The sequence below is a fragment of the Cucurbita pepo genome, chromosome LG03, assembly GCF_002806865.2.
Source record: "Cucurbita pepo subsp. pepo cultivar mu-cu-16 chromosome LG03, ASM280686v2, whole genome shotgun sequence".
Lineage (NCBI taxonomy): Eukaryota > Viridiplantae > Streptophyta > Magnoliopsida > Cucurbitales > Cucurbitaceae > Cucurbita > Cucurbita pepo.
The window spans coordinates 2,797,335-2,813,911 of NC_036640.1; the positions used below are offsets into that span (position 1 = coordinate 2,797,335).

Here is a 16,577-nt window from a genome sequence, read left to right on the forward strand (position 1 = left end):
AACTAGTTTAGTTCTTATTTATTTTTCATTATTGATTGAGTAAATATTGGTTAAAAATACTTTTGGTCCTTGGTCTTTTAACTTTCATCATAATAACAATTTAGCTCTACACTTTAGTTTGTAACAATTTAGCCATGCATTCTAAATTTTGTAATAATTTAGTTTGAAAATTTTAGTACGTAACTATTTAATCTATATACTTTAATATTTTCTTTTTACCAGGAAAAAATTCGAGTTGCTCTTTATGTTCAGAAGGCAGCATTACAATTTATTGATGGTAATGGCCTATGCTTACTTTCAATCCTTTGATGTTATATCACAAAACAAAGTTTTTATCCCTTTATTTACGTACATCATTGACTATTTTTGAAGTTTTTTTAAAAAAGCTTAAGAGGTGTAATTGAAGTTTTTAAAAAAAGTTTGTAAGGTATTAATGAAACTTTTGAAGATTTAAGGATATTTTGTAAATTCTTTTGGAAGTTTAAGGATATTTTTATCAAAGTTTTAATAATAGATTTGATATGGTAATTCTTGCCAAGTTGAATCTAAGAACAGTGGTAGAGGCGCTTTGGATATGCAAACTCCTAATTCACAAATGCTAAAACCTTCAAATCAAGTTGGATTTCATTCCATAGATTGCAACTCTTGAGAATTTGATCTAACAACTTTATTGAAGGATTAAGTCCTTTAGATCAAATTATATCCAAGAACCTCAAAAAGATAAGAAATCACCCTAAAGAAAAATAAGATCAGAATTATCTTGTTTGTTGATCAAATGTCTCCAGACAAGAAAACTTATTTGCAATTTGAATCACTTCACAAAGAAGGTTGATCAAGTTAAGTTTGAATGATTCTAAGTATGCAACCAAGACTATGTGAAATTGCAAAGAAACTTAGCCTTCGCTAAAGGAAAGCACGGAGACTCTTTTTGCTCCAATTTCCCAGTCTACTTTACAAAGTCAACATACATGACTTTATATAGCCTCAAAATAAAAATGTTTACCTTGCTGTGACCTTTCAAAAGTTATAACTTTCGTACATTATGACCATAATTACTCTGTGCAGCCGTAAATCGGGATGAGTACCATGTGTCAGATGAGGCTAGGAATGCTGGCTATAATATTCATCCAGATGAGCTTGCATCCATAGTCCGTAGCCATGATTATAAGGCATTGAAATTCCATGGTGGTGTTGAAGGACTTTCAAGGAAAGTTTCTGTCGCACTAGATGCAGGTGTTAGTGAAAAGGATGTATCGAAGAGACAAGAGATTTATGGTTATAATCGTTACACAGAGAAGCCTTCCAGATCTTTTTTGGTGTTTCTATGGGAAGCATTACATGACGTGACATTAATCATCCTAATATTCTGTGCGCTTATTTCTTTAGGCGTTGGGATTGCCACTGAAGGATGGCCTAAGGGGACCTATGATGGTTTAGGAATTCTACTCAGTATACTATTGGTCGTCTTGGTTACTTCTATTAGTGATTACAGGCAGTCTTTGCAATTCAAGGATCTTGACCGGGAAAAGCAAAAAATTGATGTTGATGTCACTAGGGATGGGCTGAGGAAAAAAGTTTCCATTTATGACTTGGTTGTTGGAGATATTGTTCATCTATCCATTGGGAATCAGGTTCCTGCTGATGGGGTTTTCATATCAGGATACAGTCTGCTAATTGATGAATCCAGTTTATCTGGTGAGAGTGAACCAGTGAACATAGGTGTGGAAAAACCGTTTCTTCTTTCAGGAACCAAAGTGCAAGATGGATCTGGAAAGATGTTGGTAACAACAGTTGGCATGAAAACTGAATGGGGAAAACTAATGGAAACTCTCAGCGAGGGAGGAGAAGATGAGACTCCACTGCAGGTGAAGCTGAATGGTGTAGCAACTCTTATTGGTAAAATTGGTTTGACTTTTGCTGTATTGACATTCCTGGTGATGACAGGAAGGTTTCTCGTGGCAAAAGCTGCTCACCATCAATTTACGAAATGGACTTCAAGTGATGCACTAAAACTCTTAGATTTCTTTGCCATTGCAGTTACAATAATAGTTGTCGCAGTTCCTGAAGGTTTACCACTGGCAGTGACGTTGAGCCTTGCCTTTGCTATGAAGAAACTGATGACCGAAAGAGCACTAGTTAGGCACCTGTCTGCATGTGAAACGATGGGTTCGGCCAGTTGCATTTGCACAGATAAGACAGGGACGTTAACCACAAACCACATGATAGTTAGCCGTGCATGGGTTTGTGAACATTTTATGGAGAATAAAGACCATGGGAGTGTAGACAAATTGAAATCGGAGATCTCTGAAAACGTTTTAGGCATACTTTTGCAGTCCATATTTCAAAATACTAGCTGCGAAGTGACTAAAGATAAGGACGGGCAGAACTCGATCGTTGGTGGAACACCAACGGAATCAGCACTATTAGAGTTTGGCATCCATTTGGGTGGGGATTTTCATGCCCAACGTACAGAATATAATATACTTAAGGTTGAGCCTTTCAATTCTGTTAGGAAGAAGATGTCTGTACTTGTAGCACTTCCTAATGGTGGTGGGGTTAGAGCTTTTGTCAAAGGTGCATCTGAAATTATACTAGGAATGTGTGACAAGTATATTGATTCCAATGGAGAATCTATTGATTTAACAGATGAGACGGTAAAGAATGCTACAGACGTTATCAATAGTTTTGCCAATGAAGCTTTGAGGACACTTTGCTTGGCCTTCAAAGATTTAGGGGACCCCAGTGACAAATCTATTCCAGATGATGGATATACATTAATTACAGTTGTTGGAATCAAGGATCCTGTACGCCCAGGGGTCAAGGAAGCTGTTGAAACTTGTTTAAAAGCTGGAATAACTGTGCGTATGGTTACTGGTGACAATATTAATACAGCGAAGGCTATTGCCAAAGAATGTGGTATACTTACACACGGTGGTTTAGCTATAGAAGGACCAGACTTCCGTAATTTATCTACAGAACAGATGAAGCAAGTTATACCAAAACTCCAGGTTAACTCTCTCAACCTGGAAATTAATTATATTTAATTTTCTCTTCGGAATATGGTAGCATATTTTATATAAATTGAGATGGATATAGGTGATGGCTCGGTCCTTGCCGCTGGACAAATACACATTGGTTAACAATTTGCGGAGTATGTTTGGCGAGGTCGTTGCAGTGACTGGAGATGGGACAAATGATGCTCCAGCTTTGCATGAGTCAGATATTGGACTAGCTATGGGCATTGCCGGGACTGAGGTCAGTACATCAGCTAAGTAAATAGTAATGGTATAATTACATGCAACTGGCTGGGGTATAGGGTTCTTTTTGTGCTTATAAATGAACTTATTTTTATTGTTTTTTAGATTTTCTTTTTCTTTTCTGCCTCTGTTATATGTTTATTGTACTTGCTCAATTAATTTATGAGGTAGAAAGAATCAGAATGAACCATTCCTTCCTTATACCATGCTCAGATTTTTTATGAATCAAATTAGTTCAACTTAGCAAACTGGTGAAAACGGAGTTTTATACTAGTTTACAACCGAAGAATTTTTACTTCAAAGTCGTTGTATTAGAATCAAAGTTGATTGAACTCATACTGCAGTCTCTCTCCGGACTCCATCTAAATTTATTCTTTTAACTTGAACAGTGGCCATTTGTCATTTATAACTCCTGATTTTTTCTATTCATGATATGTTAGGTGCTTGTGGGCATCACGAAAAAAACCACGTCAGACTAATATCATGAAATAATAAAATCAACTTCATCTGCATAGTTGCCTCAACTGAAACACGAACTTAGGATAATATCTTTTATCATTCTATTTTCCTTTGCCACATAGTTGCCTCAACTGCATCATGATAGACAATATTTCTATAAGGCTGCAAAAGAAAATTCTTGACCCTATGAGAACTCTAATTCTTTGAATCTACGGTATACATAGATCAACATTTAAGGACCTCAAAAGACTGAATATTTGCCTAAATTCTAATCTGTGCACAATGTATTACTTAAAACGATAACACATACTTTTCCAACAACCAACGTGTAAATGCTTTTGGTTGCTTGATTGCTTGTGCGTCTATCGGTTGTATTTTTCATACTTCTTCTTGCACAATTTTATTTTATTATATATATATATTTTTTTTTTATAAAAGACAATTTCATTGATGATTACCATTTACAAATGACTACAAAAGACCTTCCCAATTCACAACGAGGGAGGTATNCATTTACAAAAGGGATGATATATCCATGATGACTACAAAAGACCTTCCCAATTCACAACGAGGGAGGTATAACTATAGGAAGTAAAAATTTAGACAGCTTATACCAATATATAGCTTGGTAACCAACAACATTACACAATTTTATGTATATTCCAAACAAGGATCTAGTAGCACGGGATGAAGGCACAACACGTGTCTGTGTCTACAGTGACAACCTTTTAACTAGAGAAAAAGGTCCATGGAGATTCAGACAAGAAGATCAAAACATCGCAAAGGTAAGCTCACAAGCTTATAGGTATAAACTAGGGCCTCCAACCCAATAAAAAGGACCGACAAGAACTATGAGTTCAATCAAATAGAACCCAGTCAGAGTGGTGCATAACATCTGAGCATTGGTAGTTGTTGCCCCCTGACGTGATAGTGCAATAGAAAATATCACTTTGGATATTCTTGATGAGTGATTGGGAGGGAAGGGAAGGTAAGCCATGAAGACATTGCACTCCTTTCAAATGCGGTATCTTGAAGCATTTCATGTCAGCTACCACACTAGAGTTTTCATAGAATTAGAGTAAGTTTGCATATACCGTAGATTGTAAGTTTGCACACAGTAGCAAAGAATCATGCTTAAACAGAACATTGCCCGACACTATTTGTAATGTACTTGATGTGGGGCCTGAACTATTTTGTAATGCTCTTCAAGATTTTCCTCCAATGTCACGAGAGTCAAGCACCCAAGCCACCCGTAGGAGGAGTTTCATAATTGCTGCTTGGTTCCACAAAGCACTCTATTTGACATCTAGGCTGCCATCTACAAAGGGAAAACAATTGTCTTCCCAAAAAGGTTTTGTACGTGCAAGGATTTTGTCCTCCCTTCCCATAAAAAGTTTCTAAGGAAACAATTCAATCATGTTGGTCACTTTAGTTGGCAGGATAAATGATTAGTTGGAGCATTTCAACAAAAGGAAGAGTGGGAAGCCCAAGTCCGTTTTGGGGTAATATGCGCTGGATTAAGGGGTTACAGTCCCTGGAAGACAATTTTAGATTAGGTGTAGGCCTAGGTTGATAGGAAGAGAGACCGGCTGTTAATTAACAGTTGATATCTGATCATCCACATTATGTTGGTCTATCTTTCAGGGAAGAAAAAGCTCTTGGATTGGTTAGTTGCTAACCCTGATAAATCCTCAAAATGGTCCAAAGTAGATTTTATGAAGTAAAGTGATGAGGATCAGTAGCATATAGAGATCATCAAGTCATCAATGAATTAAAGGTTGTTTGCTGGATCTTATCACACTTGGGATGAAATTTTAAACTACCTACATTAAATAGAATCCAAGGACAGTATCACCATAATCCATGACAAAAGGATATGGGAAGATAGGGGAACCCTACCTCAGGCCCTCCCTACATGGAAAAAAAAAAACCGATCTCCCACCATTAATCACGAAGGAGAACATTGAGGAGGTGATGCAGCATTTGATTTAGTTACGAAACCTCAGAGTTACTACCTAAATGCCAATGATAATATCCAAATGGATTGAGTCAGACGCCTTGAAGATTAACTTTTATAGTACTCGTACAGCAAAAGGGCCCTAGTGCAAATGATAACCACTCAAAATCTTATGACAGGGAAGGAAACCAACAATGTTGCACCCTCGGGCTGATGAAGTGGGGAAGAACATTCCTTATGTGCCTTTTACTGAAAATTGATTGATTCAATAACTAAACTTTTATTACCTTAATGATTCTAAATAGAATCACAACTACTAGTGATTGCTGATATCTTTATAATCATCAGGTGATTGATTGAAGAATTTTAACAAAGAGACATTATTATGTTTTTTAGTTTAACGTTACCGTTTGTTTTATATTGTATTTTCTTGGATGACTTGCAGGTGGCCAAAGAAAATGCCGATGTCATCATAATGGATGACAATTTTTCAACCATTGTAAATGTTGCGAGATGGGGACGTGCGGTGTATATTAACATACAAAAATTTGTGCAGTTTCAGCTAACAGTTAACATTGTTGCTCTAGTGATCAATTTTGTTTCTGCTTGCCTCTCAGGTGAATTTTTCATCAACGAAGTTGGTTTTTTATGCCAGACCAGTTGAAAAGGACTAAATTGTGGTTGTTTTTTTCTACCCGACTTTCAGGATCTGCTCCTCTTACGGCTGTTCAGTTGCTTTGGGTGAACTTGATTATGGACACTCTTGGTGCCTTGGCCCTGGCCACAGAGCCTCCAAATGATGCACTCATGCAGAGACCCCCAATTCCCAAGGGGGTTAGCTTTATTACCAAAGCCATGTGGAGGAACATTGTTGGTCAGAGTATCTATCAACTTGCTGTTCTTGCAGTTCTTAATTTTAGGGGAAAGCAACTTCTTGGACTTAGTGGAGCCGATTCCACGAAAGAACTTAATACTTTGATATTTAACTCATTTGTGTTCTGCCAGGTATGAGTATGCGCAACACTGTCCATCAAAATTGTCTTAAGCTCAACAATTCTCTTTTATTTTGGTACACTAATTTTACATCTTTGGATTGCTGTTGTTTACAGGTTTTCAACGAAATCAACAGCCGTGAGATAGAAAAGATCAACATATTCCGAGGGATGTTCAGCAGCTGGATATTTTTGGGAGTAATGGCATCCACAATTGGGTTTCAAATAATAATTGTTGAACTTCTGGGTGCTTTTGCAAGCACTGTACCACTAAGCTGGGAACTGTGGGGACTGAGCGTTTTGATTGGATTTGTAAGCATGCCAGTTGCAGTTGTGTTGAAGTTCATCCCTGTTCATAAGGAAACAGTCCATCATGATGGCTACGAACCACTCCCTTCTGGCCCAGAGCTGGCTTGAAATTCACACCTCTAAGACTGCCAAGCAAGGGAATTTATATGTATTTGTTTTGGGGATGATAAAAGAATGGACTTGGTTTCAGCTGTGAGGTGCGTTCACAATTTTTTGTATCGTTCACAAAAGATCGGAACTTTTTTCTTCTTTTTTTTTTTTTTTTTTTTTTTTTTTTTTTTTNAATCAGGGGTCTTGTTAATTATTACAATTTCTCTCTTTCAGACTGCTGCAACTGAAGAAAGATTTAAGGAATTTCTTTCCCTTCTCTTTGTTTTTTGTTTTTGAGAAGGTAGACCAACACGATTGCTGAAACGTCCCAAGCTTAAGATTTAGAGTCAAGCTTCAAAATTTAGATTTGGCAATACAACCTCAACATTTTCTTGCATGCTCTTCAACATAGCCGACATAGCTTAGTCATATTACTTGTCTTGAACTGCTACAGTGAAAATTGTTCCATGAATCTGTATAGGTTCTTACAACATGTTTTGTCTTTATTTGCATGTTTCTTCGAAAAAGTACAAAAAAAAAAAAAAAAATCATCTAACATAAGATTACTCCAAATAAAAAAAGCTCTAACTTTTCAGCTCCTAAGATTGAATCATCGAAAAAGAAAGTGCACACTATTGGTATAGATAATAATCATCGAAAAGGAAAGTGCACACTATTGGTATAGATAATAATTATTAATTCTTTCAGAGTCTTTTTAACTGGCTTGCATAGTCTCATAACCACTCTCACTCCATTGTGATTTTGGTTCATTAATGTATCCCTCTTCTATTTGGGTATATCACATGGCCATTAGTATTCATCTCAATAACGGCCTAGACCCATAATTCAATAGGATTCACATTTCAAATTCGATACATAGTCCTAACATTCACGTGTATTTCCAATGACTTGCTCATGTCACTTATCTTGAAGCTTACAGACTAACACAAATCTTTTTAAACATATTTGGTTCTCATTTGACAAGACCACATTATGTTCTAAGCCAAACATTTAAAAACATGTTAATAAGAACATTCCTTTAAAAATTCAAAAAGCCACCAAAAGGGATGATTTCCCTTTGACAGGAATTTAAGACAATTAGAATTTAGATTAAAAAGTAAAGAGTAAAAGCTCTCTACAGAGATCAATCAAAACTGAGCTATATATTCTTCTTGGCGAGATGATAAAAACTCAGCTGAATTGATAATGAACAAGGGACAATATCTTCTAAAAGAAGGTAACGTGGAACGTGGAGCGTGGAACATAAACGAATCGAACAAAAAAAAAATTATTACTCAGTCGTCTTTCCTATGATTCTAATGAACAATCTCCAACTCTTAACCATATTTCTCTGATCATCACAAAATAACAATGTGTCATCTTCATGGTGATGATTCCATACCTTGGCTTCATTCGATCATCTATACCTCCGCTTGGTTTCTCCATATGCAATGACTCCGAGAACGGTTATCGTGTAACCACCTATTCCGATGACTGTGACAGGGTTTCTAAACAGAAGAATGGAGATAACAACGGCCACTGCTCCTTTTGCATTGCCCAAAACCTGATAAGAATGAACAGAAGCAAAACTTCACATAGATTTCTCAACAGATTGCAGCACTTAGAAACAAATCTTGACAAGCAGTGCATAAACAATGTTTAAAACAAGATCCCTAAATTGGAGGAAGCATTCTGTCTCAATATCAGTTATGGCATATCCAAGTAATTGTGTAAATCTGAGGACCCAGATCGAGCAACAATCCACTAACTCTGGCCTAGCTCTTTGTGAGATCCCACATCGGTTGGGGAGGAGAACGAAATATTGTTTATAAGGATGTGGAAACCTCTTCCTAATAGACACGTTTTAAAAACCTTGAAGGGAAGCCCGAAAGGGAGAGCCCAAAGAGGACAATTGTGATGTCCCACATTGGTTGGGGAGGAGAACAAAACACNATAAAAAAAGCTCTAACTTTTCAGCTCCTAAGATTGAATCATCGAAAAAGAAAGTGCACACTATTGGTATAGATAATAATCATCGAAAAGGAAAGTGCACACTATTGGTATAGATAATAATTATTAATTCTNGAGGTGGATCTGGGTCATTACAAATGATATCAGAGCCAGGCACCAGACGATGTGCCAGCCTTCTCGTTGTTCCCCGAAGGGGGTAGACACAAGGCGGTGTGCCAGTAAGGACACTGGGCCCCAAAGGGGGTGGATTTGGTGGCGGTCCCACATCGATTGGAGAAAGGAATGAGTACCAATGAGGACGCTGGACCCCGAAGGAGGGTGGATTGTGATGTCCCGCATTGGTTGGGGAGGAGAACAAAATACCCTTTATAAGCATGTGGGTGTGGAAACCTTCTCCTAGCATACGCGTTTTAAAGCCTTGAGGGAAAAGCCCAAAGAGGACAATATCTGCTAGCGGTGGATCTGGGTCGTTACAACAATATTTGCTAGCGGTGAACTATCATCTTTAACGGTGCCCCAACTCTCAACTAGCATTGTCCCCGTCCTTCCATAAAACCACCTCCCTAATCTTCACCATAAAAGTTGTTTCTAATTTTCTTTTTTGATCGAAGTAAAAAAGAACATAAAACTTAAAAAGTGGCGCGATCAATCAAATCCAATAAATCTCTACACGGAATTCTGTAAGGACTAACATGAAAACTAAGTAATATGGGTTTATGGCAGTAATATACTAGAACCCTTTAACAAAAGAAGAGGATCAAGAAGATATCTTACTTGGAGTGTCAGTGCGCTGGTATGTTTAGTAACCAAGAAATTCAACAGGTTTGCTGAATAAGCCATAACTGAATTCAATAAAAGAAGAAGCCACATGAATCTATGGTCCCTTCCAAGTGCTATGGTAACATCCCAAACATTTGGTTCCATAATAAGTGCTACAGGCAACAAGGCTAGAACAGCAATCGGGGACATATAAAGCAGCAAGTTCATCGAGTTCAACTTTTCCCTGCCAACAATCAACAGACAGCAGCAAGCATATGATTTTGACACTCAAAAAGTGAAGTAACAGCTAGATGAACTGATGACGTTCCTAAGAAACACGTAAACTACTTAAGGTAACACGATCGTCTACTATATCAGCTATTGCAACAGTGTTTCACATTTTCCAGTTCTTATTACTTATGAGTCAATTCCGTGCAAGCTTGAATCGTCCACATTAACACGTCCCTCAAGAAAAATGTAACATCAATGTAACTTAATCATGAAACGTGGGAGAGCGATTCTTCGAAGAATAGCTATGAAAATGAGGCAATAACTCGACAGTAGAAAATTTATTGAGAGGACAAAAGAAAGGCAATTTATGACAATTACAATTACCCTTCTGAAGATAATAGGATACCCTGAAGAACAGACTTGAATGCCCTTGCAGCAGTTGCACTTATGCACATAATAAATCCAAACAAGTGAAAATCCGGTTCGCCCTGCAATCACCCGTAGAACGTCTTACAATTCCATAGACGATTATAATATAAACACGTTAAAAGGATCAATTTACATGTATGAACAAAGTTCTAAATGAAATGCTCTCAAATATGAACTACTACAGTCGAATAGGCAAAGGATTTGCCTCAGCAATCTGCTAATTTGAAAGCCAATCCTCTATTCTTGTCTCTAAATCCCATAAACGATCGCCCCTCAAACCGAAACAGGCTACATTTGTTTTACCATTGCGCTCGACGCTATCACAGACTAGTAAACACTTGAGCCTGCCCTGATAATTCATAAATGGCCTATTTGAATGTGGAAGACGATATCTTATCTTGAACCAATCAGTGAGTACTCATGGAATTTAAGATTTGGTAATAAACAAAATATATGAAGCTCTGCATCTAACATTCTTCCAGATCTGGCCTGCATTTACGCCACACGCCTAATGGTAAAGTTCTACTGAATTCAAAGCTAATTCTAAGGAATCTTAATCTTTTTCTTGCGTTTATGCAATGAATAAAAGCAAAAGAGAATTAAAAAGTGATCGAAAATGAACTCAAACATACCCCACTGGCGATGACAACCCCAGCAACAACAGGGATAAGAGCAGCATAAGTGACCCAAGCCTCCCTCTTAAGCGTCATCAAATAGGCGAAGAGAGCAGTGAAGAACGGCGTTGTCGCACCGACTGCCTGATTGAAGGATACGGCAAGGTACCGAAGGGAAACATTACCACCGACGACGGAGCCACAAAAAACAAGGCTGAGCGTCGAGATTTTAAGGAATTGGGATCTGGATTTGAGCATCTGAAGCGGCACAACCTTGAAAACAACAATGGAGAAGTAGCTAAGAATCGCGCAGGCGGACATATGGCACATTGTGAGGAAGATTGGGAATCTGAAGCCATAATTGGATAGCAAAAATTTGTTCAGAAGAAGAACGCCAATGTTGGATGAATACCAAAAGATCACAAGAGACAACACGAATAGGGTTTGCTTATTGGTAGCCATCGTTTATCAATTTCTAATCCGATTCTCGATTCGTCGTTCAAAGGGTTTGTGGATTTGCAGGAGAAGCTCTCATCTGAGCTGCAATGGAATCGAACGCATTTCCCTTGTGGATCTCTCGGGGAGGAATTCAAAAGAAATGAAATCTCTAATCTCTACAGAATCGTTTGCGAGCGAGAATTCGGGAAGTTTGCAGGCGATGGAGAGAAACTGAAAACAGAGAAAATTTTGTGTTCTTCGTCTATCCGACATGTGTCAAATTAGAATAAATAATGCAAAGAAATTCATCATCCGATCCATGATATGAACATGAAATCAAATGAAGTGTTCATATTATAATCAGCAAATGTGCTTAATTTTATCGTACCAATATCAAGAAATTCATCATTCGATCCATGAACATGAAATCAAATGAAGTGTTTATATTATAATCAGCAAATGTGCTTAATTTTTATCGTACCTATATCAATTCTTGTTTGTTCTTCCCATTAATTTCAAAATATTGATTGATCTGCGAAGAAAAATAGCTCCATATTTCTGTCGGTGGAGAACAAGGCTTATATATATATATATATATTTATATATATATATATGTATGTATGTATATTTTAATAATTTTATTTAAGTTAAACATCTAATCTAATCTTTTAGTTAAATTATATTTATTTTAATATAATTATATAATACTATAAAAATACTTTTGTTTTTTTTTTTTCAAAATTTTCTGCCATGTCAGAACTGTAAGATTTTTATTTTTTATTTTTTATTTTTTTTTAAATTTCAAAAGTTTTTAGTATTATCTTATATTATATTATATATACAAAATTAATTGTTTTTCCTTTTATTTCAAAAACAACCAAAAACGCCACCGAATATTAAAATTTTAAAACTTGATTTTATTGGTTTATTACATCAACTCAACTCAGTGACATGTCATCAAGTCGGGTATCATTATTTTCTGTTCAGTTACAGTATCATTATTTTCTGTTCAGTTACAGTTTCTTTGTTTTAATTCCAATTTGAGTGATTAAAAAAAAAAAAAAGTTAGAATCAATATTCTAAATTTTACGACACTTTACGACGCTAAATTTAAAATTAATAGTAACTAACGGTAAGTTTGTTATAATCAAAATATTGATTAATTAAAATTAATCAATATTAACTTGAATATTAAATAGGTGACTCAGCCCTACANGTGGAGAGAGGAATGAAACATTTCTTATATAGACGTGGAAACCTCTCGCTAATAGACGCGTTTTAAAACTGTATGATGCTGACAGCGATATGTAACAAGCTAAAACGGACAATATCTACTGGTAGTAGGTCTGAAATTGTTACAAATGTTATTAGATCCCGATACCAGGCCATGTGTGGATGGATTATGAGATCTCACATCCATTATAGAATGAAACTAAACATTTCTTATAGGGCGTGGAATTAAGATGCTCAAAGAATATTCCAAATATATACATATAATATATATAGAATATTCCAAATATATATATATATATATATATATATATATAGCAACAATCTGAGAGGGACCCCTTTTGTCGTCGTTGCTCAAACGGCAAGTTCTCTTGAAACCTTACCTTACAATATAAAGCTCTGAGGAAGGAAGGTCTGTTGAGGAGTAACACGATGACGCAGACGCCCTTCATCGGGAAACTCGCAATATTCTTATCCTTCTTCGCCTGCGTCAGCTGCCTGACCTCCGCCACGGCCCCCGGCACCGTTCTCCGCTTCCGCTCAGGCTCCCCCACCTTCAAGATCGTCCTCTTTGCAGACCTGCATTTTGGGGAGGATGCCTGGACTGATTGGGGCCCTCTTCAAGACGCCAATTCCTCTCGAGTCATGTCCACTGTCCTCGACCTTGAGAATCCAGGTTCATTGCATTCCTTATCTTAAACTCGATTGAAACATTCCTGAGATTTAAGACGAAAATATTTGTTGCTAACAATAAAACTCGATTAAGACATTCCTAACATTCATCTCATTGCATTCCTTATCCGAAAATATTTGTTCTAAGATATATGTTTAGCTTTAAGACGAAATAGAGAAGATTTGACTAGTTGTATCGATGCATTTGGATTTTAGAAAGCAAGTAATAAGGGATATTGTGATCATAGATTTGGTAGTATACCTTGGAGATGTGATTACGGCAAACAACATTCCAACAGCCAATGCAAGTTTGTATTGGGATCAGGCGATCTCTCCAACAAAAGCCAGGGGTATTCCATGGGCCAGTGTGTTTGGAAATCACGACGACGCACCATTTTCGTGGCCGATCGACTGGTTTTCTGCTACCGGAATTCCTCCACACCGTTGCCGGGACGATGCTACCTCGTGTTCAGGTGAATATATATATATATAGCCAACTCTACATTCATTAGATTGATGTTTTTGTGTTTTCTGGTTAAGGATTAGAAGAAGAATGTGAGTTTAGAGGCACACAACGGTTGGATTTGATGAAAAATGAGGTGAAGAATAGCAAGCTATCACAATCTAGAAATGGTCCAAAACATCTCTGGCCAAGTGTATCCAACTATTATGTCCAAATCTCTCCATTCTTTGATGATTGCCAATCGCCAGTAATGAACTTGTATTTCTTAGACTCTGGTGGTGGTTCTTATCCAGAAGTAATATCCAGTGCTCAAGTTGAATGGTTTCGGCATACAGCACAACAAATCAATCCTAATACTAGGTATGGATAGTTCTTGATCCCCGAATAATGCAAATTTAGTCTCGTATCAGTTAGAATTAAGATGTTTAGGTGGTAGATTTGGAAATTGTTAGAAACGATTGACTCTCCTCAGTGATATTGTGACATCCCACTTCAGTCAGAGAGGGGAATAAAACATTAATTAGGTGTGGAAACCTCTCCTTAGTAGACGCATTTAAAAATCGTGAGACTGACGATGATATGTAATGGGCCAAAGCGGACAATATCTTCTATCGGTGGACTTGGGCGGTTACAAATGGTATTAGAGCCCGATTCCGAGCAGTGTGCCAATGAGAATGCTGGCCCCAAGGAGGGTGGATTGTGAGATCCCACATTGGTTGGAGAGGGGAACAAAACATTCTTTATAACTGTGTGGAAACTTCTCCCTAATAGACGCATTTTCAAAATTGTGAGGCTGATGGCGATACGTAACGGGCCAAAACGGACAATATCAGCTAGTGGACAATGTCTTGGGCTGTTATAGATATTGTTCACTTTAGATATAAACCCACAAGATTTAAGTGCTTTTGGTTTCACCAAGGTTGCATGTTGACTAGATAAACCTGAGATCACAAGTATATAAGTAGAGTCTTTTCAATGAAATTGGAATCAAACCCATGAAGGGTAACTTTGAAACTGGACAGTAACATACTATGGTGAAAGGTCTCTATTGCCTCTTCGTATTTCTTCTACTTCGTTCGGCCTCTGTTTATATGACTCTTATATTTGAGTTATTTGAGATAACGTAGAAGTATACGAGCTTAGGTTTAGATTGTTTTTGTACATAGTTTTGGTTGTGATCCAATGGTATAATGCATGAGGGAAGAACAGCATACCAGAGATTGTTTTTTGGCACATACCAAGTGGAGCATACGAGGAGGTGGCTCCATCTTGCATAGAAAAGCCTTGTGTTGGTTCAATTAACATGGAGAAAGTTGCTGCTCAACAAGCTGAATTTGGCATCATGAGCCTACTTCAACAAAGACCTTCTGTCAAGGTACTATAATTAAGAAATAAACATAAATTCGTTCGTTCTATTTTAGTCCTTAAAATTTGATTTCGATTATGTTCAAGTGGTCGAGTTTTTAAAATTGATTCGAGATACGTTGGATTTGATGCGTTTGTAGGCAGTGTTTGTAGGACACAACCATGGATTGGATTGGTGCTGCCCTCACAGTCCTCACAACACTACAAATAAGCTTTGGCTGTGCTTTGCAAGACATAGTGGCTATGGTGGCTATGGAAACTGGGCAAGAGGAGCTAGGATCATCCAAATCACCCATCAACCCTTCTCCCTCAAATCTTGGATTAGGATGGAGGATGCTCAATTACATAGTCCAATCACCTTCACTCCATAGATTCTCGAAACACAATCTTAAGCTCGTTACACAACATTTCAAAACCTATGCCGAAAAAGTCAAATGATTGACTTTTCTATGATTATCATTTAGATTCGTGCTCAGTGTCACGGTCTTACTTGTCCAAGGCGTGTTGTCTATGGCCACATGTCAGATGTCTCGATCATGCTTGTTCAGGACGTGTTGTCTATAGCCGCATGCCCGTTCCAAACCCCTTTTAGATGCTTTCATCTTATACAGGTCTTTACTATTTCATGTTGTGTCAATATGGGGGTGTATAACCGTTCACCAAAATCATGTCTACACTTGCAAAGGCTAAAATGCCCCAAAATGTACTAGGGGATATGACTAGTTGCCATTTTTTCCTACCATGAATTTGCTTATAGTCATATAATGTTGTTTTCTTCCATTTTTTAAAATCATTTTTAAATGTATTTCCTCATCACGTTTTCTACCTCATTTGTCACAAACATGACTCAAGGCTCGATCATTCGTCGACGTTCGAATTTCTCACGACTAACTTGTTCATTGGGTTAGAACAACTGTCATACAATCCTTGTCTCGCTACCGCAAGAATGCGATTGTGGCACTCAGCAACATAATGAAACATTCTTTTTCTTTTTTTGAGGTCAGCAGATTCTAGCTCGTTCTTATGACAAATTAATTAAATTAGTCTTAATTAATCATTTTATTTTATAGAATATAGCAGTCAATTGGGAATGGGAATAAAAGAATTCAAAAGAAATCAATGGAATAAAAAAATTCAACAAAAAGCATTTGAATCAATTGATACAATGCAAACTCATGATACCTTTATCAACCCATTTTAATATTAGCATCAATAATCCATCCAAATTTGAACATGAGTGTTCTTCACCGACCCTTTCAAAATTTATTTATTTATTTATTTTTGCAAAAACATCTCGTAACGCTGTCAACAAATATTGTCCTTTTTATGATTCCTCTCTCG

The 16,577-nt window shown here is 37.1% G+C and overlaps 3 protein-coding genes across 4 annotated transcripts in view; 2 read left to right on the plus strand and 1 right to left on the minus strand.

Annotated features, from left to right (window-relative positions):
- The window catches only part of LOC111789808 (calcium-transporting ATPase 4, plasma membrane-type-like), an 11,814-nt gene extending 4,353 nt beyond the window's left edge, over positions 1-7,461 (plus strand). Inside the window, exons 2-7 of the mRNA XM_023670506.1 lie at positions 223-277; positions 1,066-3,008; positions 3,097-3,255; positions 6,119-6,290; positions 6,380-6,678; positions 6,783-7,461. Coding sequence (XP_023526274.1) covers positions 223-277; positions 1,066-3,008; positions 3,097-3,255; positions 6,119-6,290; positions 6,380-6,678; positions 6,783-7,082 — 2,928 coding nt within the window. The 3' untranslated portion in view covers positions 7,083-7,461. The remainder of the gene's footprint in view (positions 1-222; positions 278-1,065; positions 3,009-3,096; positions 3,256-6,118; positions 6,291-6,379; positions 6,679-6,782) is intronic.
- Positions 7,462-8,208: 747 nt separating this feature from the next.
- LOC111789809 (UDP-URONIC ACID TRANSPORTER 1) lies at positions 8,209-12,049 on the minus strand. The gene is made up of 4 exons (XM_023670507.1): positions 11,087-12,049; positions 10,410-10,513; positions 9,810-10,038; positions 8,209-8,628 (listed from the first exon to the last, which is right to left on the minus strand). Exons 1-4 carry the CDS (start codon positions 11,528-11,530, stop codon positions 8,482-8,484), a joined length of 924 nt encoding a protein of 307 aa, XP_023526275.1. The 5' UTR covers positions 11,531-12,049; the 3' UTR covers positions 8,209-8,481.
- Positions 12,050-13,091: 1,042 nt separating this feature from the next.
- On the plus strand, positions 13,092-15,857 carry LOC111790067 (probable inactive purple acid phosphatase 16). Of its 2 annotated transcripts, none has more exons than XM_023670859.1 (5): positions 13,092-13,412; positions 13,657-13,881; positions 13,949-14,231; positions 15,081-15,246; positions 15,377-15,857. In XM_023670859.1, exons 1-5 carry the CDS (start codon positions 13,169-13,171, stop codon positions 15,605-15,607), a joined length of 1,149 nt encoding a protein of 382 aa, XP_023526627.1. In that variant the 5' UTR covers positions 13,092-13,168; the 3' UTR covers positions 15,608-15,857. The 2 variants fall into 2 exon arrangements, with proteins under 2 accessions (XP_023526627.1, XP_023526628.1); XM_023670860.1 differs by having other exon boundaries at positions 13,955-14,231.
- Positions 15,858-16,577: the final 720 nt, after the last annotated feature.